The sequence below is a fragment of the Catharus ustulatus genome, chromosome 23 (assembly GCF_009819885.2).
Source record: "Catharus ustulatus isolate bCatUst1 chromosome 23, bCatUst1.pri.v2, whole genome shotgun sequence".
Lineage (NCBI taxonomy): Eukaryota > Metazoa > Chordata > Aves > Passeriformes > Turdidae > Catharus > Catharus ustulatus.
Window position 1 is genome coordinate 520,121 of NC_046243.1, and position 25,369 is coordinate 545,489.

A 25,369-nucleotide genomic window follows, 5' to 3' on the forward strand; every position below is an offset into this window, starting at 1 on the left:
ATCCTCACACAAACTCTGGGCTTGTTTTTCCAATTTTCCTCCTTTTTCCCCCCAAATCCCACATTTCCAGGGACCCCCCAAGCCACTCTCCTGGAACTCCATCCCTTCATTTTCCCGTTTTTCCGTGTCCCGCTGACCTTGGAGCCGCGGAATTCCGGTTCCTTCCCTTCCCGGCAGCGCCAACCCCAAACAAAACAGGGAGCAGCTCCTGGGAATTTTCCGAGGTTTCCAGGGGGGTCTGGTTAAAGATTAAACCCCCCCTGCATTCCTTAGCTCCGGAATTTTGATGGATTTCTCCAGGTGTGCCGCGCCAGTCCAGGTGGAACCGGGAGTGCCGGGCCGTGGCGACATTCCTGGCCCTCTCCAGGGGTCATTCCGTGGCCTCCATCCCGATTTTCCGTGCTCCTTGCGCCGCTGGAATTTGTTTATCCCCGTGGGGATCGAAGTGGGAAAAATGTTGGTTTGGATTCCTGCCCGGGATTCCAGGATTTTGGCTTTTATCCTGATTTTCTTGAGGGTGTTGGCGCCCTCGTAGGTTTGGTTTTTCCACCTCAGATTTGGGAGGAATTCCATAATTTTGGTTTTTATCCGGATTCTCTGAGGGTTTTGGCGGCTTTGTTGCTTTGATTTTTCCGCCTCTTGGCCAATTTGGGATAAATTCCACGGAATTTGTTCACTGGGATTGAATTTGCTTGGATTTCTGTGCAATTCCAAGAAAAAAGGGAAGGAATGAATCCCTTGGGCAGGGATCCTTTAGGAGCTCAAATATCCCAGCCCTGGGAAAACTTGGGATTGGGATCCATCCATGGATATCCAGTCCCACCTTGGACTTCCAGACATTTGGGATTTGGGAATGCTCCAGTTCATGGGAAAACTTCAGTGGATTGTTTTTTTCCCATAAAAATCCTCTTTCCAGCAAAAATATCCAGGTTTTTCCTTTCAAAATTCAACCAGAAAAAGCTTTTCCCAAGGAATTATTGGAATGATTCCAGGTTTTAAAATGTGATCTGGGCTCATTGTAGGAATTTTGTAGGAATTTTGTAGGAATTTTGTGGGAATTTTGATTTAGCCATGAATTTTATTTGAAATCCCAAGATTTTGAATTAAAATCAAAATTCCCAACTATTAAAAAACCTCTTTTTTATTTTTAATTTTTTTTTTTCCCTTTTGCTGGAAAATTCACTTCTCTTTTTTTTCCCCCTTTAAAATAAAAAGGAAAAATGGATTTTTCCAGCATGGATTAATGTCAGGAATAAAAGCCAGGATGTTTCATTTCCCACCAGGTCACAGTGCAGGAGCCGGGAATTCCTTCATCTCGGATCAATGGGACAAGTCACTTTTTTGGGACCTCTGGCTTGATTGACTCTGGAATTGCTTTTCCAGACAAATCCTGGGATTTTATTGCCCATTTTTTTCCCACCTGGGTGGGGACCTTTGGCATTCCCGGGGCATTCCCACATTTTTCTCCTTTCCCCCAGGGATTCTGGGGGTTCTTCCGGAGAATTCCAGGCCTAACCCAGCTCCAAATCCCATCCTGGGAATGGGGTTCAAGGAAAATTTTGGGATGGGACAGGAGGTTTCAGGCTGGAAAAGAAGGATTTTAAAAGGGAATTTGGGAGGAATTCCTCCCTGGGACGGTGGGGAGGGGCTGGGAGGGATTTCCCAGGGAAATTCCAGGATTCCACATCCCAAAATTTGGATGAACTTTGAGGTCCCTTCATCCCAAACCATTCCCGGGTATTCTGAGGAGCTTTTCCAGGAGGATCCCAAAACTTCCCAGTTCTCTTCCCGGAATTTGGGAGGGCGGGGTTGGAGCCTTTTCCATGGAAATCTCCGGCATGGTTTGGCGCCTCCTCAGCTTCCAAATCCCGAATTAATTCCCCTCTTCCCCCACCCCTTTGAATTCCTGCTCTTCCCGCATTCCCAAGGAAGTGGAGGAATCTCATCCCTTCCCAGATTTCAGCCTTTTCCATGGAATATTCCAAGAGTTTCTTGGGAAGGGGATGGGGACATCGTTAATGACCCCAAAGTGCTCTGGTGGTTGCAGGAGGGAACGGAAAAATCCTGGAAAAGCCACAGAGAGAGCCCCAGTGTGGGATCCCCATGGAGCAATTCCTGGGAATCCAGGGGGAGTGAACGGGGTGTGGTGTCCTTGGAAACGGCAATTCCCAAAATTCCCAAAATTCCAGACCAGGGGCGGGTACGGAATTCATGCAGGGGGATTCTCCTGCTGATCATAAAATCAGAAAATCCTAAAATCAGCATTCCAAAAATCCCACATTTTTTATGGCTCATCCATGGTCTGGATGTGGAGGGGATGGAGGAGCCACGGCCCCGTTGGAATTTTGGGATGGGATGGGCTGGGATCAAGTAGGCCTGGCTTAAATCCAGCCTGCAGAATTCCCATTAGAGAAAATTTGGGAATTCAGCTCCTCCCTCAGATCCTGGGGATTGTAGTTTCAATCCAGCCTGTGGAATTCCCACCAGGGAAAATCTGGGAATGGAATTCTTGGAATGGAATTCTGGGAATGGAATTTCTCCCTCAGATCCCGGGGATTGGAGTTTCAATTCAGCCTGTGGAATTCCCACCAGGGAAAATCTGGGAAAGGAATTCTTGGAATGGCATTCCTCCCTCAGATCCCGAAGGTTGGAGTTTCAATCTGGCCCATGGAATTCCCATCAGGGAAAATCTGGGAATTCAGCTCCTACCTCAGATCCCAGAGATTGGAGTAGGATCCCGGTCAATTCCTGCACTCTGGAATTTCGGTGTTTGGTTTTTCCCTGGGTTCTCCAGCCTGGGAAAGGGAAAAAACTAGGAAAGACGGATTTGGGAAAAGTTACTCAGGGAGAGGGGGTTCAATCCTGGGAATTTCCTGGGCTGGGATTGTGGGAATGTGAGGATGGAGAGGCTGGGAATTGGGAATTGGAGATCCCAGAGCTGGGAAGCTCCTGGAATTTCTGGGAGAGGGGAGTGGGGCTTCAATTCCATCACCGAACTGGGAATTTTGGGGGCTGGGATTTTGGGAATGGGAGTGGGAGATCCTCTGGATTTGGAGGCCCCCTGGAGCTGAATTCCTCTGGGAATGTGGGGGAATTCTGGGAATATTTGGAATTTAATTCCTCAGGGAATTCGGGGAAATTTGGGAATATTTGCAGTGGAATTCCTCTGGGAGTGTGGGGAAATTCTGGGGAATAATTTGGAGTTGGATTCCTTTGGGAATATTTAGGGATATTTGGAGATATTTGGGATATTTAGGGATATTTTGATTGGGATATTTAGGGATATTTTAATTGAGATATTTAGTGATATTTAAAAAGGGATGTTTAAGGATATTTAATTGAGGATATTTAGGGATATATATAAATATTTAAATCAGGATATTTAGGAATATTTGAATCAGGATATTTGAGGATATTTAGGAATATTTAATTAGGGATATTTGGGGATATTTAAACACAGACATTTAGGGATATTTAAGGACATTTAAATTGGGATATTTGGGAATATTTAGGAATATTTAAATCGGGATTTTCAGCATTAATTTTGGAAAACCCCAAATTCCATCAGTGGGAAACACAAGGAGATCCGAGATTCCCCTCTTCCCTTTTTTGCCGAGCTCCACATCCTCTTTTTCCCGTATTTTTTCCAGGATTCTCCCGGATTCTCCCGGGATTCGGTGGTTTTGTGAAAGAGGAGCCGTCCCTTTTTCCCAGGGTGAATTCCAGGGGCAGGGATCCGTTTTCCAAAGGGGAAAAAAAAAATAGGAATGCTGTAAAAAAAAGGACGGATGGTGTCCATCGGGCCGGGAATGCCGAGGTCAAATCCAGGCCATTCCCGCCTCTCGGCCGCCGGGAGTTCACGGCCTCGGCTTTTCTCGGGAATTCTAGGAAGGATTGGGAATTTCCCCTTGGCAACTGTGCAGAGCTGGAGCTGAGCGCAGCTTTTGGGGGAATTTGGGAGTGTTGGGAAGGGTTTGGAGGGAAAATCCTTAAAATCCACGGAATTCTGCTGGGAAATGGGAATGGAACAACAAAATGTGCTCGGGTTGGGACAGGGAGAGGGAATTTCCAGTCCTGATCCTGCAGGAATGATTAATTCCTGCTGAAAATAATGAATTGGGAAAAAATTGGGGAAATCCAGTTTTTCCTCTCCTTTTCCAGAGGAAGTTTTAAGGGAAAGGTGAACGAATGGAGAAATCCCATCCTGGATTTGGGGTGGGAAAAATCCTGGATTTTGTTTTCTGGGAAGGGTTGGAGTGGGGTTTTCTGGGAATTCTTCAGGATTGGGGATTCTGAAGGTGCCAGAATTGGGAATTCTTGAGCCTTTGGGATTTGGGATTCTGAAGTTCCCAAAATCTTCAGGAATTCTCGAACCCTCAGGATTTGGGATTGTCTCCCTAAAAATTCCATGGATTTGTTACATTCCTGAATTTCCTGCTCATTTTCCCTCTTCCCAATCCCTGCTCCCCTCAATCCCAGTGCTATTCCCATTTTTCCAAGTACTATCCCAGAAATTTTGGTGCTGTCGAATCCCACTTGGGAGTTCTCCCGGAAATCTGGATTCTCCTCCCGGCAATTCCTGGGATTGGGAATAACAAATCCTTGGATTGGGATTGGGAATAACCAATCCTTGGTCTGGGCCCAGTCTGGGAATGGTTTTTCGCAGTTTTTCCGTGGAAATGGGAATTACAACTCAACACTTTCCCACTTTTTTCCCATGGAAAAACTGAACTTTTCCAGGTTTCCCTGCCGTAAATCCTGGGAAATTTGCCCACCAAGGTCAGCGGGAGCAGGAGATGAATTCCTGGTTTTCCAGCTAAGGAGGGAGAAGGGTCAGGGAATTCTCCTCATGGAATGGAGCCGGGAATTCCGGGCTCAGATCCGACACCGGGAAAAGAACCCGGAAAAGGGGAAGAGGCACCACCGATCCCAAAAGCACGGTGGGAGTAGGGAATGCCACATTCCTGGGAATTCCAGTTCCAGGGAAGGAGGGTCCCAGGAGGGATAACGGGGTCAGTCCAGAGGAGATTCATTTCCTTGGAATATCGGAGAGGGAACGGCTTTTCCAATGGGATTTCGCCCCGTGGATCCTTGGATTTGTGGGATTTTCCAGTGGGGCCTTTGAAAAAACAGAGGAGTCCTTGGAATGGGAGGGGATTGGAATTTTTGATGCTACATCCCCTGATCCATCATTTTCTGGGAATGGGATAAAACCCCAGCCCGTCCGATTCCCACTCCCAGATTTTAGCGGGGATTGGCTCCAGAGGGGATTTTTGGGATTTGCGGATCCACGGAGGGAGAGAATTCCCGGTGTTTCGTGGGGGGTTCGTTCCCGGCCCTTTTTCCCCCTCCTCTTCCCGCTTTGGAGATTTCCAGCTGGGAATGTTGGCCGGGAAATGGCGCCACTGCCCCCTGCCTGCGGAGCCGGGAGGGAACCGGGAACCGGGAACAGGGATGTGAGGTTTGGGAAGAGGAATTTGGGATGTGGGATGAGGGATGTGGGATTCTGGATTTGAGATGTGGGATTTAAGATTGGGATGTGGGATTTGGGATGAGGGACTCAGGATTCAGGATTGGGGATTTGGGGTTTGGGATTTGGCGTGAGTGATACAGGATGAGGGATTTGGGATACGGGATGTGGAATTTGGGATTTGGTATGAGGGATTTGGGATGTGAGATTTGAGATGCAGGATTTGTGATTCGGGATAAGGGTTGTGGGATTTGGGATTTGGGATTTCTGATAAGGGATTTGGGATGTGGTGTTTAGGAAGAGATTTGGGATGGGGATTTCTGATAAGGGATGTGGGATTTGGGTTTTAGGGTTTGGGATGAGAAATCTGGGATGCAGGATCGATATTTTCATTTTGGAATATTCGGGATGAGGCTGCAATCCCTGGGAGCATCAGATCCCAGGAATTTGGGGGCTGAGGGTGGGCTGGAGGTGGAGGTCCCATTTTTCCTTGGAATAAACCGAGATATGCCAGAGAACAGCAGCTCCTGTTGTGATCCCAAGACCGGAAAATAATTAGGGAATAATAAAAAAAAAAACAGGATTTGAAGTGGGAAAATCATCCCGGAACACTGATTGATTAATTAATTAATTAATTAATTACGAGCTCTGCTTCCAGTTAACACCTCTGGAATTAATGGAGTCGCACGGGAACGGGAATCACCGGGATAATTTTATTAGGAATAACCGACAATCCATAACATTTTTAATTCCCTATCAACATTCCCAATTTTCCTGAGAACACCTCCCATTCTACACCTAAACATGGCAACAACTCTTGGATTTTTCCATGATTTTTCCATGATTTTTCCACGATTTTTCCACGATTTTTCCAGGTGGAAAAAGATACCATTCCCGAAAATCCGGCGTTGTTTTTCCAGGCAGGGGCGGGTTTCCATGGAGCAGGAATCACTGGGATCATTTTATCAGGAATAACCAACAATCCATAACATTTTTAATTCCCAATTTTTTAAATTCGCAATTCCCACTCCACAACATTTTTAATTCCCCATTTTTCCAACAACACCTCCCATTCTGCACCCGAAAGCGGCAATAACTCCTGGATTTTTCCACGATTTTTTTCCCACATTTTTTCCAGGTGGGAAAAAGCCGCCGTTCCCAAAAATCCGGCGTTGTTTTTGCGGGCGGGGGAGGATTTCCACGGAGCCGGGATCGTCGGAGCTAATTAGCGGAATGGCCCCATTATTTATCCAGGGACACGGAGTCCAATAATTGCTATTGCAGCTCGGAAGCGGCTCCGGGATATTAATTCCCGATTTTTCCTGTCAGCTCCGTACAGTAAAACTTCCAAATGGGCCCCCGAAGGTGCAGAAGCTCATTTTAATCCTCCTTTTTCTTTGGAATTGGCAGAATCTCCTTCCATAAAAGCCGGAAAAAAAGCGGGAGAATGGATAATATTTTGCTCCGAAGGAAGCCGTTAGAAAATCTTATTATTTTTCCCGCTCCCTGACCTTTTCCCGGCTTTCCGCTGGAGGAAAAGTTGCCTCGGATCTGGGGGTTTGTGCTGGCACTGAGGATTTTTTGGGAGAATCCAGGGAATTACTGGGTCCTTTCCCTCTGGAAGCAGGGAAAGGATGATTGGTGTCCCCACAAAAAGGGATTTTTGGGGTTTGGGTCATTCCCATGGTGTGGAAAAATTTGGGATTTGCTTTTCCCAGGATTTTTCAGGGATTGTCCCATTTCATTCCCCATCCCTGGACATCATTCCCAGGGTGTGGAAGATTTTGGGATTTGTTTTTCCCAGGATTTCTCAGGAGTTGTCCCATTTCATTTCCCATCCCTGCACCCCGGCATTCCAGGAAGATTCCCAAGGGATTTTCTGCTCTTTGGGGCCGGATTTTGGGTGGGAATAAGGGGATTTTCCCAGCCTGATTCCTGAGGGATTCTCTACTGACTGTGACAGGATTTTGGGTGGGAACTGAGATTTTTTTCCCAGGGAAATTCCAAAGGATTCTCCACTGCCTAAGGCCGGATTTCTGATGGGAATTAGGGTGGGAATGAGGGTTTTTTTCACCCCCAGATTCCCCAGGAATTCTCCCCTCTCTGTATCCAAACTTCGGATGGGAATGAGAGTTTTTCCCACCCAGGATTTTCCAGAGGCTGATCCTGGAATTAAAACCCCAGGAATGGCACCACATTCCCTTAAATTCTCCTGATTTAAACCCATCCCAAATCCCAGAACTCTGACAATTCCCACCAGAAAAAAAAAGTGGGAAGAAGGTGATTCCCATCCGAGCCCCCAATCCGGAGCGTTCCTCCGTGGACAGGGGAGGCTCTGACGGAAGAAATAAAGCCAGGAAGATCCCGTTTTCTCGGGAAAACTCGTAAAGACAGTCGGAATCCGACATAAACAACAATTTACACCCGGCATTTATCCTGGAAATTGCGGTTCCGTGCGGCTCACGCAGGCGGATAAATCATCTTTTATGGGATTCTGCGGAGTTCTTCCAGGGAAACGAAAATTTAGTGGAATTTGAAGGCTTGGGAAAACAGAGAGCTCCGGCTCGGGCCGTTCATCCTGGAAAACATCAGCTCCCGCATGGAAAGGGATAAAAATCCATCCCTCGGGATTGGAGCTTTTCCTTAAAAAATGGTCTGGGAAAATATTCGAGAGATGAGCCCGGAAAAATTCCAAAGTCTTTTTGGGGGTGTTCCCGGTTTGTGGTGGGAAAACTGGGCCTCTCCTAAAAGAAAAGGGATTCAGGGATGATTCCCAAAAGGGATTTAGGGATGATTTCCAAGTTTTTTTGGGTGTTCTCAGCTTCTGGTGGGAGAGCTACCCCTCAGTCCTTCAAAAAAAAGGGACTTAGGGACAATCCCCAAGTTTTTTGTGAAGTTTCCTGGTTGTGATGGGAAAGCAGGGTGTCAATCCCCCAAAAAACAGGATTTAGGGATGATCCCAAGTTCTCTTGTTCTGGAAATCCAGGAAGGAGCTGTAGTATCCCAAATCCCAGATTTCAACTCAAACTCTTCTCCAAATATCCCATTTTTATGCTGGATCCATCCAAATCCCATCTAAAAACATTCCAGGACATCCATTCCCTGGGTAGGATGGGAAAAGCCTTTGGAAAACTGTTGGAAGTGGAGGCTGCTTGTCCTAATTAATGCCAGCCTGACATTAATTTATTGCTGTTAATTACGAGGTTTAATCAATCCCAGGATTTTGGGATCCCTGCAACAAATATTCCAGAGGTTTCCCTGTGCTGGATCCAGGGGCTGCTCCAGCGTTTCCTGGTTTTTTTGGGGGTGAGATTGCCATTTTTAGGGAAGAGGTCGCTCCCATTCCCAACAAAAACAAGGATGGAGCCGCAGCTCCGTCGGAATTTGCTCAGGGAAGGAGGAAACGTTCCTGGCTCCGGAATTTCCATGGGATGGGCTTGGATTTACGACCAGAGCCTCCGGTGCCGCTTCCTTCCCTTCGGGATTGGGTTCCAGGCTGCTCCAGGGCAGGAAGGGAGGAAGGAAGGGCGGGGATCCCGTGGGATCCACGGGCACCGGGAACGCCCCCGGATCCGGGATGGCGAGGCCTGGAAAAATCAGCTCCGGGATATTTGTATGGGAATTTTCTTCCCCCTCTTTTTCCCAGTTTTCCATGGTTTTATTCATGGATCAATGATCCCAGTCTAGTTGGAATGAGATTCCTGAGGGTTTGCAATTCCTGGAATTCTGGGTTTTGAGGTCGTTCCCATCCCAATCCCATTCCGTGATTCTGCGGATCCTCAGGGATCACGGATCTCTCCAAAGGAATCCTGCTGGAGGAGTCAAAAGTATTCCTGCTCCTTTTTCCCAAGGAAAAGAGTTGGATCTGGCTGATTGAGGATCATTCCCATCCCAGTTCCTGGAATAACAAGAAAAAATTTCATTTTCATTCCCATTTTAATTCCGGTGTTATCCTGGTTTTCCAGAAGGAGAAAATCGATCATTGGAGAGGGAAAATGGAATTTTCCGACTTTTCCTGGGCTCTGGCACCAAGCAGGGACATTCCCAATCCTTTGGGGTGATATCCCAAATATTTTCATCAGGAATTGGGATGACAGGACACAGGGAATGCGTTCCAAGTGGAAAAGGGGAAATTCAGGTGGGATTTTGGGAAGGAACTCCCAGATTCCCTGAATCCCTGGAATTCTCCCAGGCCCCATTGGAGCCCCATGGTTCAACGGGAATTGTCCCTGCCCATGGAATGGGAATGGGATGGGATTTAAGGCCCTTCCATCCCAAACCATTCCACAATTCCCTATTTGGGATTTTCCCAGTTTTTCCAAAAAAAAAACTCCTGGAAAAAAACCCAGTCCGTATTTCTGAGAGCAGGTGGAGCTCTCCCCTTTTCCCCCGCTCAGCTCCAAGACAATATTCCATCAATATTTGCTCCGGGAAATGAGGAGGTGCCGAAAGAGCCCCGGAGAGGGCGGAAAATCTCCGGGAGGAACAATCCAAACACACCTGGAACGGGGATTTGTTCCCGCCCGTCGCCATGGAGATAATCGCGGGATGGTTTGAGATCCCTGGGAGCTTTTCCAAAGTGGGAAAAGGGATAAATCCTGCTGGATGCTGGGCAGGTCCAGGGGGGGTTTAGAGTTGGTTTTAGGGCTGGTTTGGGGCTGGTTTTGGGGCTGGTTTTGGCAATCGTTGTGTTCCTGAAAGATTTTCCAAATTGACAAAAGGATAAATCCAGCTAGGTGCTGAGATCCATGGGGGTTTCAGGGCTGATTTTAGGATTTTGGGAATCATTGAGTTCCTGAAACGTTTTCCAAAGTGGAAAAAGGGATAAATCCTGCAGGATGCTGAGATCCAGGGAGGGTTTAGGGACGGTTTCGAGATTTGGGAATCTTGGGGTAATTTGGGATCTCTGAGATCCTTTCCAAAATGGGAAAAGGGATAAATCCTGCTGAATACTGAGCAGGCCCAGAGTGCTTTTAGGACTGGTTTTAAGCCCAGTTTTAGGACTGGTTTTGGGATTTGAGGAATCTTGGGATAATTTGGAATCGCTGCGAGCTTTTCCAAAGCGGGAAATGGATGAATCCTGCTGGAACTCAGCAGGTCCAGGGTGCTTTTAGGGCTGGTTTTAAGCTTGGTTTTAGGACTGGTTTTGGGATTTTTGACACCGTGGAATCACTGGGACCTTTTCCAAAGTGGGAATTGGATAAATCCTGCTGGATACTGAGCAGGCCCAGGGTGATTTTAAGCCTGGTTTTAGGATTCCAGCCCCATCCCCTCCACCCGGCCGCGCTCTGCTCTCCCCGGCAGCCGCAAATCCTCGGAACAACTCGGAGGCACGGGAATAAAAAATGGGAAGTGTTTAAATGGTGAATGGGTTTCATGTTCCTGTCAGCGCCGAGGGTTTGTTCCCGTTTATAAACTCATCCGTTTGGAATGACATCGGTTTTATGGGAGCCATCAGCCCTGGGTGACGGCGCTCCCGTGTTCCACCATTACTGCCCGATTGGATTTGCAGTAAAGAACGGGAATGGGAATCGTAAATCTCCCGCCGGGAGATTTAGGGCTCCTGGAAGGGGGAATGGAGCCGTTCCCGGCGCTCCTGGAAGCAGGGATGGAGCCGTCCCCGGTGTTCCCGAGGGATGGAGCAGAGCCCCAGGGCTGGGAAGGGGTGGGAGGTGGGTGGAGGGCAGGGAGACCCTTGATCCCACTCCCTGAAATTCCATAAAAAAGGGGGAAATGGGCAAGAAAACACGGTTTGATTCCTTTCCTTGAAATTCCTTTAAAAAGGGGAAAATGGGGAAGAAAACAAAGTTTGATCCTGCTCCTTGAAATTCCATAAAAAAGGGGAAAATGGAGGAGAACTTGGATTAATTCTACTCCTTGAAATTCCATAAAAAAGAGGAAAATGGGGAAGAGAAGAACATTTCCAGGAGGGAAGATCCTGCCCTGGCTTGGGGTGGGAATGTGGGTGGAGAGCAGGGAGAGGTTTGATCCCGCTCTTTGGAATTCCATAAAAATGGGGAGAAATGAGGAAAAGGAGAACTTGGATTCATTCTGCTCCTTGAAATTCCGTAAGAAATGGGGAAGGTGGGGAGGTTAATTCCAGGAGCCTGGAATATCCCTGGAATATCCCTGGAATGTCCCTGGAATGTCCCTGGAATGTCCTCACATCCCCGTGACCATCCCGACTTTTCCCTCTCCAGGTTTCCAATGGAATTTTAGGAATTCTCCATGGTCAATTGGTTCTGGAGCATTCCCAAAAAACTCGGGATGGGTCTCCAGGCACTTCCAAGTGCTGCTCTTGGCCACCAACCCAGGAATTCCAGCTGGGCACTCCCAGAGCTCTCCATGCCTTGGGAATGTTGTCCCAATCCCAGGAACCATCATGGATTCACTATCCAGCCTGGCCATTCCCACCCTCCTCGTGTTTTCCAGGGAATTTTTGGTTATTTGGCAGCACTTGGCTCCTGGAGATCCCTCAATACATGCAGGACTCTCCCAGCCTGGAATTCCAGCTCCTCTGGAAGCAAATCCAGCATTTTTTAACCCCGAACAGCACAAAGACCCCTCCCCTCGGCTCTCCCCGCTCCGTGGATTTTTCCCTCTTCTTCTTTTCCTTAATTCACTGCCCGGTGAGTTCCTGATTGACTCCGAGACCAATTAAAGGAAAATTTAATGGGAGAATGGATGAACTCCCGGAGCTTTCCCGGCCATCCATCACTTTTTTATAGCCAGAGCCGGGAAGGAGCTCAGAACTTCCCGCTGGGAATGGGATAATGAAGAGGGCACGGAGAGGATTCCCGGGGATTGCCGGGATGCTGCTCCAGGCTGGGATTTACCTCCCTGATCCCGGTGTTCCGGGCGCTGCAGTGACTCCCATGGAGGGTGGAAAATTGGGATAATGGGATGGATCCCAAGGAACCAGCCTGGAACCATTCCCAGTTCTGGAGGTGCTGGGATTGGGAAGGATGCTACGGGATCCATCCCAGAGCTGGAATGGGAGTTGGGATAATGGGATGGATCCCAGGAACCATCCCTGCTCCATCCCATTCCTGCTCCCAGAGCGAGGCTGAGGGTTCGGCTCTCCTCATGTTCCCCCGTTCCATAAATCCCAGAAATCCAGGGTGTCCCAGATGTGCTGGTGTGCTCCAGGCTGGGATTTCCTGTCTTCCCAGCAGCTGGAATGGGAGGTGGGATAATGGGATGGATCCCAGGAACCTAAATCCTGTCCTGGAGCCTTGGGACTCCCAAAATTACCATCCCAGAGCCTTGGGACTCCCAAAATCCCCATCCTAGAGCCTTGGGACTCCCAAAATCCCATCCTGGATCTTTGGGGCCCCCAAAATCCCGTCCTGGACATGTGGAGCTCCTAAAATCCCATCCCTGAAGTTTGGGGATCTCTGGGATTCCCAAAATCTCCATCCCAGACCTGTGCGACTCCCAAAATCCCATCCTGGAGCTTTAAGGCTCCTAAAACTTCTACTCCAGAACTCTGGGGCTCCCAAAATTCCCATCCTGGAGCTTTGGGGCTCCCAAAATCCCATCCCAGAGCAGAACCAGTCCCTTCCCCTCCCCACCCAAATCCCACTGGGATTTGATCCCGAGGCAGCAGGGGAGGAAATGGAAACCGCCCCCAGCTCCCATTTTTCAGCCATAACTCCATAATAAAAATAACAGGATAATGATTTTTTTTTTGTTTTCTGGGATATTAAAGGCCGGGATATCGATCCCACGGTTCCCGGGCCTCGCATGAAGCCGCAGTTTTTGACAGAGAGAGCAATAAAATCCTCACTTTCCCAATTTCCCATAAATGTCAGCTCCGCACGCAGGGTTACAAATCCCGCTGATGTTCCCGGCCCTCCCTTCCCAGGGAATGGGAACAGCCCCGAGGGGAAAGTTTGGGATCGTCCTGGCTCAGATCCGGGCTGGGAAGAGGCTGGAGAACAATCCTGGGGTTCTATTGAATCCCAAATCCCTCCTGGATTTTGGGATGAGGGCCCAATGTCCCCCCTGGATTCTGGAACTCTCATCCCACCTGGATTTTGGGGTCCTAGATCCCTGATCCCTCCTAGATTTGGGGTCTGGAGCCCTGATCCCACCTGGATTTGGGGTCCTGGAACTTTGATCCCTCCTGGATTTAGGGATAAGGTCCCAATGCCCCCTCTGGATCCCAAAGCCCTCATCCCACCTGGATTTTGGGGTCCTGGAGCTCTGACTTAAACTGGATTTTGGGATAAGACCCCCTGGATCCCGAAACCCTGGATTTAGGGTCCTGGAACTCTGATCCCACCTGGATTTGGGATCCTAGATCCCTGATCCCACCTGGATTTGGGGTCCTGGATCCCTGATCCCTCCTGGATTTTGGGAAAAAGTCCCAATGTCTCTCTGGATCCAACCTGGATTTTGGAGCTCTGCTCCAGCCGGGATTTTGGGATTGGGGGGCCTGAATGTTCCCCCTGGATCCCATGCCCTGATCCCACCCAAATTTCAGGGTCCTGGAGTTCTGATCCCATCTGGATTTTGGGATCCCAAGCCCTGATCCCACCTGGATTTTGGGATCCCAAACCCTGATCCCACCTGGATTTTGGGATCCCGAGCCCCCATCCCACCTGGATTTCTATCCAAAGCTCCCCCAAACGCACCCCAGCTCCCGATCCATAGCATCCCAGATTTATGACTTTGTGGGAATCGGAGCTGCCATAAAAAGCTGCTCCCTGTTTTTCCGGCCCCGCCATCCTTTATCCGCTGTCACTTCCCAGCGTTTCCAGAGGCGGATGCGGCCCCAGCGATCGATGTTTTGTTTTATCTCCCTTTTTTTCCCAATAATTTTTTTAATCATTTCTCCCGCGGATAAATAATTCCCAGGAAAAGCGCGGTCAGCACTTTTGGAGAGGGGGGAAAAAGTGATGAGGTCAGGAGAGGGGAAGGGAGGGAGCGGAGCTGGAGCTGCCAGCGGAATTCCCAGAGGGAATGAGGCATAGAGCTGGCACCCCAAAAATGGGGGGAAAAGGGTTTGGGGGAGCAGGGATGGGAAAAGAGATGGGAAAAGGGATGGGGACAAGGACAGGGACAGGGACTTTCCCTTGGAATTCCCAATGGGAATGGGGCATGGAGTTGGCGCCCCAAAAATGGGGGAAAGGGATTTGGAGGGACTGGGATGGGATGGGATGGGATGGGATGGGATGGGATGGGATGGGATGGGATGGGATGGGATGGGATGGGATGGGATGGGATGGGATGGGATGGGATGGGGACAGGGACCTGCCAACCCCCTCTCTGCTTCCCTTGGAATTCCTGGCAGAAGCCAGAATGGGGACACGGAGCTGTGACCCCAAAATCTGAGGAAAAGGAGGGTCTGGAGATCCCTGGGACAGGAGATTTTAGGGATCAGCATAACCCCTTTTTGGGTGGGAAATTTGGGATCCCAACTGGCGTTCCCAGTCCCTTTTTAGGACGGAAAATTTGGGAATTGGGATCTCAGTCAGTGTTTCCAGTCCCTTTTTGGGATGGGAAATTCGGGAATTGGGATCCCAGCCCCCCCGTTGCCGCTCCTGCCAGGGCCGCTCCCGCTCCCGGCTCCAATCCTGAGCTTCTGCTGCTTCCTTGTGGCAAAATCTTGGAATGACACCGCCCTTCCCTGAATTCCTGCCCCGGGACGCGACCCCAATCCCCCCGAGAATCCCTTGGGAGCAGCTCCAGGGTTGGGATCTCCCGGCCTTGGAATCTCAGGAGGGAAATCCTTCAGCCACGTCCGTCCCTGCGCTGACCTTTGCCAGTTCCTTGATAATTCCAAGTGGGAATTCTGCTCACGAGCCCTTCCAGAGGCCGTAAATATTCCTGGGAAGGTGATGGAAGTGCTTGATTTTCTTGGGATGGGTTTTTAAAGAGCCAGGATGTAACCCCGGAGTCCGGGTGGGAATTCCCGGGATATTTATGGCGGGAAGGTTCTTTCATTCCTTTCATTTTATTCCTGAATTTCAGCGCCGTCACCACTCGGGATTAAACATGGAATTCCTGCTCTGTGACACCCTCAGCTCCCCAAAATTTGGGATTTTCCCAAATCCCAATTTGGGATGGTTGTGCCTGGTGGGAATAAGGAAAAGGGGTGAGAGGATCCCATTGGGATTTGGGATTTGCTGCCGTGGCTCAGCATCCCAAATCCTGATTATCCATGGCCAGGGGAGTTTCTCCCTCTGGGATTGATTCCTGACTCTGGAGTTGTTCCCAGAGGGAATAAAGGGATGGGATGGGACGGATGAGAGGTGCCCAGAGGGGCTCAGGACCCTTTGGAAAAGTGGGAATGAGCAGCTCCAGTTCAATCTCCAGGTGTCAGCTTTTCCCTGGGGAGATTGGGAATAAATCCCAGCAGGAATGGGGCTCATCCCTGCCATTCCCTCTCTCCCTCCTCCACTCGCTACTTTGGGGTCCTTTGGGGACCCTCTGTAAAACCGGGAATGAGTGGGACCAGTTTGATCTCCAGGTGCCCCATGGCAGCTTTCCCGAGGGGAAATTCGGGATCAAATCCCGGCAGGAATTGGGGTCACTCCCCTCTCCCTCCTCCTTTAGGGCCGAGAGGTCCTTGGAGGGACTCAGGACCCTCTGGAAAACCAGGAATGCCGGGGGAAAAGCAGCACTGGGACTTTGATCTCCAGGTGCTCCGTATCAACTTTTCCAAGGAGAAATCAGGGAACAAATTCCGGCAGGAATGAGGGGGGGTCTCCCTCTCTCCCTCCCTCCGGAGCCGCGGGGTGAAAGCTGAAAGTTGAAGAGTCCAAAGCCGTCAATCCCGACTTTCAGCCGGCGCTGGGAAAGGGAAATATTTGGATAAGGCGCGATCCGGAGTTGCCGCTGTTTACAAATCCCGATCCCACATCAAACGCGGCTCCCTTTGGGAAGCGCTTCCCGCTCTCCCGGCTCCTTTTGGGAGCTGTCACGGGAATTATTTGATGTTTCCCTCTCTCCTTTGTTTGTTTACGTTCATTAAAGTCGGGAGAATCCATCAAATCCCTGGCTCCGGTTATCCCGGAGCGCGCGCGGCCGCAGGTGCGGAGCGGCCGGCAGTGATGGAGGATCCATTTATCCCGCGGGGCGTGTGGAGGGAATGACACATTCCCGATAAATCCAACCCCGTTCCCGCCCTTTTCCCTTCCCCCGGCCCTGATGGATGAGCTCCTTATCAGGAACATGGAAAAGCCGCGGGCGAGCTCCGGCCGCGCGTCCCAGCCGGATGCGGGGGCAGAGGGGTGATCCCGGCCCTCTGCGGATTCCCGGGATCAGCCAGGATTTATGGAAGTCATTCCCCAGCTCTGCCAAAATTCCTCTTGGACGGAATTCCAACAAATGCTGCATCCCCCTTGGATTTGTCCCGTTGTGGGGAGTCATCCCAAGTTTGCCATCTCCAGAATCCCCAAATTTGCTGCCTCTGGAATTCCCAAATTTGCTACCCTCAGAATTTCCAAATCTGTTACCTCTAGAATTCCCAATTTTTCTGCCTCAAGAATTCCCAAATTTGTTGCCTCTGGAATTCCTGAGTTTTCTGCCTCTGGAATTCTCAAATTTGCTGCCTCTGGAACTCCCAAGTTTGCAGCCTCCAGAATTCCCAAATTTGCCACCTGCGGAATTCCCAAGTTTACCTCAGGAATGGGGCCTTCAAGGCCATTCCTGGGAAAATGAGGCCTCCAAGACCTCACCATTCCCAGAAAACGAGGCCTCCAAGGCCATTCCCGGGAAAATGAGGCCGTCGGGCTAACGAGGAATGGTCGGAGCACACCTGAACGCTCCGCTGGAGCCGGAGCAAAAGTCGGGATTTACGGAGTCCCCGCGCGGACAGGAAAGGACGGGAAGTTTATCATGGATTAGGGAATTAATGGGGATGAATTTCCACCCGCTGATGGATGGGATGGACGCTCCATTAGGGAATGATTTAGGATTTTCCGGCTCATTGTGGATCAGGAAGGGCTCGGCTGGGCAGGGCTGGGGTCGGAATGTTGGGAAGCAGGGAAGGAATTCCAAGGATTTTCAAGTTATGGATCCATATTTTTATATTTTTATATTTTTATTTCTGTACTTTTCATTTTTATAGGATTTCTTATGGGATAATTTGGGATGGAAGGGATCCTAAAGCTCATCCAGGGTCACCTCCCGCTATCCCAGGAGTCCCAGGTTTTTTGGGATGAGCTGGGAATGGCAGAGCCCCTCTGGGCTCCAGGATGAGATTCCATGGGAAGAGCCATGATCCAAGCCGGGCATGGAATCATGGGAGTTGGGATTTCCATGGGAATTGGGTTTTCCATGTCCATAACCCAACCTGATTCCAGGAAAAAAGGGCAACTCCAGCCTCATTCCACTGAATCTTGGAATTCCAAGACCCTCTTCCCTATTCCCCATCCTGTTGATATTCCCAGGATATCAACAGGATTGGGATAAATCAGAATTTCCACCCCTGGAGTTGCTTCCCCAAAGAAAGAGGCTGAAACTTTGGAATGTGGGAATGGGAATGGTGAATTCCAAGATTTTCCTTTGCTTTGCTCCCCGCAGGCCTGGAGGAGTTCCCACGGCCCATCCAGTATTCCGGGAATATTCTGAAGCAAGGATACCTGGAGAAGAGATCCCGAGGTAAAACCTGGAATTCCAAGAGAAGCTTAAGGGCTACCACCTCAAAATTTGGGAAAACCCCAAACCTCCAGCCTTAAAAACCCCAGGAAAACAGGAAATCCACGGATTTCCACCAGCAGGAGCTTCCAGGTTTTTCCAACGCCTTGCTGGGCTCATTACCTTTTCCAGAGCATCCAAATTAAATCCTGGAATTAAATTAAGCCCGGCCCAGGCCTGGAGGGCAAAACTAATGAGGAGAAAAAGCCGGGAAAAGCTCCAGGGATTCGGGATCATCCCACATTTAATGCGGAGATAAGAGCCGGGCTCGGAATCAGCCTCGGCCTTATCTCCCTTTTCCCGTGAAAGCCACAAATTATTCCCTTCCCTAATGGGATTTTCTCAGGAATTATTTATGGGAAGCGCCTGAAACAGCTCCTGGCTTTTCCCTGAGCCGAGCTCGGAGTTAGGCCTGGCTTAACTCCCGCTAATCTCCGCTTTAACGACATTTTCTGGAGATTTAACCCCAAACATGTTCCCTGGTCGCATTGAATCCATGAAAAACGCATCCCAAAGGAATAAAAAGAAGCATTTATTGCTTTTCCTGATTTTTCTGGGTTTTTCCAGATTTTTCCTGTTTTTTCCCTGTTTTCCAGAGCCCAGTTTTTTCGGCTCCGACTGGCACAAGCGCTGGTGCGTCCTCACCCAACGGAGTTTCCTCTACTATGCCAACGAGAAAAGTGAGTGGGGAAAGAATTCCCAGTTTTTGGGTGGAAAAGAAGGATCTGACCATGGAAAACTGCAATTCCCAGCTCCTGGAATTTTCCATCCATTTCAATTTCCCAGGATTTTCTGGACATTCCCCTTTCCCAGATTTTTCCAGCATTGTGCCTCAGTTTCCCTGTGTGGATAAACCTCCCTGTGCTGCATCAAGGGGTGGGAAAAAAGCTGGAAAATCCCAAATTTTGCCCAATTCCCTTTTCCCAGGCAAGCACCCCAAAGGCTCCTTTCCCATTGAGCGCTACCAGGCCCACCTGGATTCCCAGCTCCGGAAAGATTCCCGGAAAAAATGCTGCTTCCAATTGTTCTGCCCTGGAAAACGCTCCTACGAGGTGGGAAACGGCGGGAAAATGGGACATTTGGGAGAGGAAATGGGAATTTTGGGGGGGAAAAATGGGAATTTGAGGGGGAAATGGGAATGGATTTCCATGGATTTCCATGGACTAGGCCTTACAGCTTTCCTGGGATAGCCTGGTTAGCGTTTCCACGGATATCCATGGATTTCCATGGATTTTCATGGATTTTCCCAGGATATCCTGGCTGTTCTCTGCTCCCACTTGGAGCCAGGAAATAAATGCCAGGAAAAAAATCCTGGGAATGGCTTTTCCCAGTGCCCTGGGGTTGGGAACGGTGGATTGCTGTCCCCTCATCCCAAATCCCAAATCCCAAATCCCGGATAACGGATTCTCCTGGCAGTTCACAGCTCCGAGCCCAGCCGAGGCCCAGGATTGGGTGGAACAGATCCAGTTCCTCCTCAAGGGTGAGTCTGGAGCAGATCCCACTTTTTGGGATCTTTGGGAAGTGGTTTCCCACCTGGATTGGGGCTTTCCATCCACCCACACTGAATTTGGGGTGATTCCCTGGGATTTCCCCTCTTTCCTTGGGTTTTTCCATGTTTGTTTTTCCACAGTTCTCAGGTGTTGGGTTAGGAGCTGGAATTGGAACAATTCCCACTTTCCATACCGTTTTCCCTCTCTCCCAGCTGGGTCTGTGTGGAGTTGCTGCAGTTGGAGACAGAGAAAATTCCAGAAATGCTCTGGAAACCTCTGGAATCCCCCAGCTCCATCCCTTCCAGATTCATCCCTGAATTTGGGGTTATTTCCTGGGATTTCCCATATTTCCTTGGGTTTTTCCATCTTTCCTTGGATTTTTCCTTGCTTTTTCGCCTGTTCAGGGTCGTTCCCTCGGATTTCCCACCTTTCCATGGGTTTTCCCATCTTTCCTTGGGTTTTTCCTTGGATTTTTGCCCGTTCTCAGGCACAGGATTTGGATCTCGATCCCACCCCTCTGGAATGGGGAGAATTCCCACGTTCCTGTCCCATTTTCCTGGCAGACCTGAGCTCCCTGACCATTCCCTGCGATGATGAGGAGGAGGAGGAGGAGGAGGAGGAGCCCTCCAAGGACCGGGACAGCTCTGATTCCATGAACTATTCCCAAAATTCCACCCTGAACCTGGAAGAGCAGGAGTTGGAAGGCGACGACATCTACGAGGTGCTGCCAGGTGAGTCCCTAATTCCCAACTTTTCCTTGGAAAAACAGGAGGAAACCTCAGCCATTCCCACATCTTTTAACCCACTCCAAATTCCAAGGTTTTATCCCATTCCTTTATTCCGAGTTTTTGATGGACCTCCCAAATCCAAACCTTGTTTTTCTGGGAGTTTCAGATCCGCGAATTTCTGCTGGAGCAGTTCTCAGAGTTTTCCTGGATTTTCATGGATTTCCATGGGTCTTTATGGATTCTCATGGATTTCCACAGGTTTCCATGGATTTCTGTGGATTTCCATGGGTTTTCACAGGTTTTAGTGAATTTCCATAGCTTTTCCCTAGGTTTTCATGGATTTCAATGGATTTCCATGGATTACCCTTCCCAACTTTCCTGGGATAACCCAACTCATGGATCTTCCTTCATCCCAAACTCCCAAAAAAAACCAGGAAAAAGCCCAACCTTCCCTCCTCTCCTCTCTCCCTCCTTTTACCTCCTGACCAAAAATCACGGAAAAAAACCCAGGAGACGGGAATAAAAAAACTGGGAAAAGCCACGGAGAGATAATTTCCTCGGCGTTAATGAAGTTTTACAAAAACAGACGCGGCCGAGGCCAAATAAAATTTCACAGGTGATAAATTTTTCCAATTTCCCGGGAAGGATTCGATGGGAATGTTAAATCAGGAGTGAAGGTGTCCGTTCGGAAGCGCCGAGCGCTGCCGGGGAATTTTATCGACTGGAAAATTGAATCAAATTGCTCCATTAAAAACTTGGCTCCTCAGAGATTCCGAAGCTTCCCGGGATGCGCCGGCGGCTCCGGAACCCCCGGGATGAGGATCCCAAAAGTGGGGTGGGAGGGAGAAGCTGAGTTTTCCAAAGTTTTCCTTTGATTCAGTCCTGGGAAATCCAAGTGTTGGGTGGGATTGGGAAGGCAGAGCTTCACTTCCAGGCCTGATTCCAGGAAAAAATTCGGATCCGTCAGATTTGATTCCAGGAAAAACTCTGGATGGTGGAGAGGGGCTGGTCCTGCCCCCATGGGTCCCATTCCTGGATTTTCCAGCTTTTTCCATGGATTCAGCCATGGAAAATTCAATTATTGGCTGGGATTGGGAAGGCAGGGCTTCATTTCCAGGCCTGATTCCAGGAAAACATTCGTATCCATTGGATTTGATTCCAGGAAAACTTCTGGATAGTAGAGAGGGGCTCATCCTGTCCCCATGGATCCCATTCCTGGATTTCCCAGCTCCAAATTTACTGGGAATGTGCCTGGGAACAGGCTGGGATGGAAGGGATTTTCCCTGGATGGGAAATGGATTTTCCCTGAATGGACAAGGATGGAAATTTGGGATTTCCAAATTCCTTCCCAGCTCCATCCCCTTCCCGTTTTTCCAAGCATTCCCAGCCCCTCTGGGATCTGCCTTTTTCCTGGAATCATTCCTTCCATCCCTTCCTCCTCCTCTTCCCAAATCCTCTTTCTCCCGAATTTCCTCCTTCCTTCCTTCCTCCCATTCCCAGCCTGGCATTTCCCCTCTGGAATCTCCTTTTCCTAAGGCACCTCTCTTCCCGCCCAGAATTCACGGATTTGATTTTCCTGGTTCCCACACCAATTCCCATTTTCCATAAAAATCTTCTCCCATTCTTCTGCTCTCCACAATCAATCCAGGAATTTTTTATTCTGAGGATTCTCTAAGAACCTTGGGTCTGCCGGAGCTGCAACATTCCCAGATCTTCCCTGATTTTTCTACTGGTTTTTCTCTGATTTTTCACTGATTTTTCCTGTTTTTCCCTCTCCAGATGAGGAGATGGAGCCGCCATTCCCAGAGGACGAGGAGGATTTCGGGAGCGGGGAGGGTAAGATCCCAATCCAAAGGATTTCCAAGATACAAATAGGGTGAGGAATATTTTGGGATTTTGGCCACTTTGGAGCATCCTGGTCTGTGGAAAATGTGGAAAATGGGAGAATTCCCGGGATTTGATGAGTGAGAGTCTTGGAAATCATGGAATTCCCATTGGGAAGACCCTTCCCGATGGGATAAGGAGGCATCTCCCAAAATTCCTGCCATTTTCCAACCTCAATATTCAACATTCCCGATGGATTTGGAGCCTTTCCCATCCCAGAGGAACTCCAGGAGAAATTCCAGCTCTGGAATTCCTTTCTGATCCTGTCTCTCAGCACCCTGACCCTTTCTTCCCCTTTTTCCCAGAAAATTTCGACGAGGATTATTCCAGTTATTACCAGGGACTGTGGGATTGCCGCGGGGACAATCCCGACGAGCTCTCCTTCCAGCGGGGCGACCTCATCCGCATCCTCAGCAAGGTAGGAGCCGGGATTTTTCGGGAATTTTTTGGGAAATTTGCCTCGTTTTCCATTTTATTTCCCATTTCCAACGGGGTGACCTCATCCACATCCTCAACCAGGCAGGAGTGGGAAGTTTTCCTCATTTTCAAGGCCAAAAGGAGCTAAAATTACTCAAAGTTACAATTTAAAAATGAATGGATAATGTTGGGAGGGGGCTTTGACTGGGTTTACTGGATTTTACTGGTTTTACTGGGTTTTAGTGGTCTTTACTGGTTTTTATTAGGTTTTACTCATTTTTACTGGGGTTTACTGGTCTTTACTGGGTTTTACTAATCTTTACTGGGTTTTACTGGTTTTTATTGGGTTGTCGCTGGTCTTTGCTGGGTTTTACTCATTTTTACTGGGTTTTACTGGTCTTTATTGGTTTTTACTGGTTTTTATCGGGTTTTACTGGTCTTTGTTGATTTTCTTGGTTTTTACTGGTCCTTACTAGTTTGCCCTGCCCTGGGATCCCCCCAGTCCATGTTTATCCCGGAGGTTCCACATCCTGGGAATCCCAGCATGAATTCCAGCATTCCTGAGGGCTTTTCCCCCATAAATTTGGGATGTGGGAAGCGGAGGGAGAGGCGGCGATGGAGGAGGAGGAGGAGGAGGAGGAGGAGGAGGAGGAGGAGGAGGAGGAGGAGGAGGAGGAAGAGGAGGAGGGAAAGGGCTGGGAATGTTCACTCAGCTGCGCCTTAATTCCCTTTTCAATCTTGTCCCAATTAATTTCGCGGAATTAATCTCGCGGCGGCCGCTGGCTCCGACCGCGCAATAGCGGCTCCTATAAAATCCCATCTGGCGCCTTCCCGGCCTGACATTCCCGGGAAAACTGGACACCGGGAGCAGAACGGGCTCAGGGAGCCATGGGATGGTCGAGGCTGGAAACTGATCCCATTCTTTGGGCACTTCCAGGGAAATGGGGCCTTGTTTTATCCCAGGAATCCCGGGATCTGGGAGGTGACAACCCCAGGGGTGCCAATGGTTGGGAGAAAACACTGGGAATTCATTTGGGAAAAGGGAAGAGTCATTCCCACCCCTAATTCCCACCCCGAATTCCCACCCCTAATTCCCATCTCTGGAAGAGTCCAAGGCCAGGCTGGGCTGGGATAGCAGGTGTGGGAATGGGATGGGATTTGAGTTCCTTCCCACCTGGCTAATCCTGGAATTCCATAATCCCCCCCCAAAAAATGCTTCCTCGCTCCCATTTTCCCGTCTGAGCGATTCCTCCTCCAGGATAATTGTGGGAATTGGCGCCACTTCCCGCTTGGAGTGGGTTTAGCTGGATCTGTTCATTCCCACAATCCCATAAAACTGGGATCTGCTCATTCCTGCATCGCATAAAACTGGGATCCATTCATTCCTGCAATCCATTCCCATAAAACCAAGATCTGTTCTTTCCCTCAATCCCTTCCCATAAACCAGGATCTGTTCATTCCCTCAATCCCATAAACCGGGATCCATTCATTCCCTCAATCCCATAAACTGGGATCCACTCGTTCCCTCAATCCCATAAAACCAAGATCCGTTCATTCCCTCAATCCCATAAACCAGGATCTTTTCATTCCCTCAATCCCATAAATCGGGATCTGTTCATTCCCACATCCCATAAACCAGGATCCGCTCATTCCCTCAATCCCATAAACCAGGATCCACTCATTCCCTCAATCCCATAAACCAGGATCTGTTCATTCCCACATCCCATAAACCAGGATCTGCTCATTCCCACATCCCATAAAACCAGGATCCTCTCATTCCCTCAGTCCCTTCCCACAGCAGCGGGAGAGGGAAGGGGCGGGAGAGAATTCCCACATCCCGCACGGCAGCCGAAGGCGCGGGGTGACATCTAGCGGCATTTTCCGTGGATTTGGGACCGGGACAATCCCTGACCCCGCTCCCGTCCCCTCCATCCCCGGGCCGGGCTCAGCTGCGCTCGGATCCCGGGAATGATCCCGCTGGGAATGTCGGAGCGCCGGGATGGGGGCAGCTGGGAGGCAGCGGTCACCCCCCGGTCACCCCCCGGTCACCGACTGGTCACCCTCTGGTCACTGTCTGGTCACCTCCTGGTCACTCCTGATCACCCCTGGTCACCGACTGGTCATTGACTGGTCATTGACTGGTCACCCCCCCGGTCACCCCCTGGTCACCCTCTGGTCACTGACTGGTTATTGCCTGGGCACCCTCTGGTCACTCCTGGTCACCCCCTGGTCACTCCTGGTCACCCCTGGTCCTTGCCTGGTCACCCCTCGATCACCTCTTGATCACCCCCCGGACACCCCCGGTCACTCCTGGTCACCCCTGGTCACTCCTGGTCATTCCTGGTCACTCCTTAATCACCCCTGGTCACTCCTCGATCACACCTTGATCACCCCCTGGACACTCCGGTCACTTTTGGTCACTCTTGGTCACCCCCTGGTCACTCCTGGTCACTCCTGATCATTCCCGGTCATTCCTGGTCACCCCGATCATTTCTGGTCACTCCTGGTCATTCCCTGGGACAGGATCAGGCTCGAGGCTGATCCCAAATTTTCCCCATCCTCAGGGACTCACCTGCACATTCCAGATCCCAAATCCCGAATTTTCCCCATCCACAAGGCCTCGAGTACCGATCCCTGATCCTGAATCCCAAATTTCCCTCCACCCACAGGGATTCACCTGCACATTCCTGGTCCCTCATCCCAGATTTTGGTTTCTCATCCCAGATTTTGGT

At 49.7% G+C, this 25,369-nt stretch overlaps 1 protein-coding gene across 1 annotated transcript in view; it reads left to right on the forward strand.

Annotated features, from left to right (window-relative positions):
• SKAP1 (src kinase associated phosphoprotein 1) overlaps nucleotides 1-25,369 on the forward strand; it is a 71,112-nt gene that overhangs the window by 36,541 nt on the left and 9,202 nt on the right. The window contains exons 5-11 of the mRNA XM_033079120.1: nucleotides 18,005-18,082; nucleotides 18,715-18,798; nucleotides 19,046-19,170; nucleotides 19,535-19,598; nucleotides 20,172-20,339; nucleotides 22,116-22,172; nucleotides 22,526-22,638. Coding sequence (XP_032935011.1) covers nucleotides 18,005-18,082; nucleotides 18,715-18,798; nucleotides 19,046-19,170; nucleotides 19,535-19,598; nucleotides 20,172-20,339; nucleotides 22,116-22,172; nucleotides 22,526-22,638 — 689 coding nt within the window. The remainder of the gene's footprint in view (nucleotides 1-18,004; nucleotides 18,083-18,714; nucleotides 18,799-19,045; nucleotides 19,171-19,534; nucleotides 19,599-20,171; nucleotides 20,340-22,115; nucleotides 22,173-22,525; nucleotides 22,639-25,369) is intronic.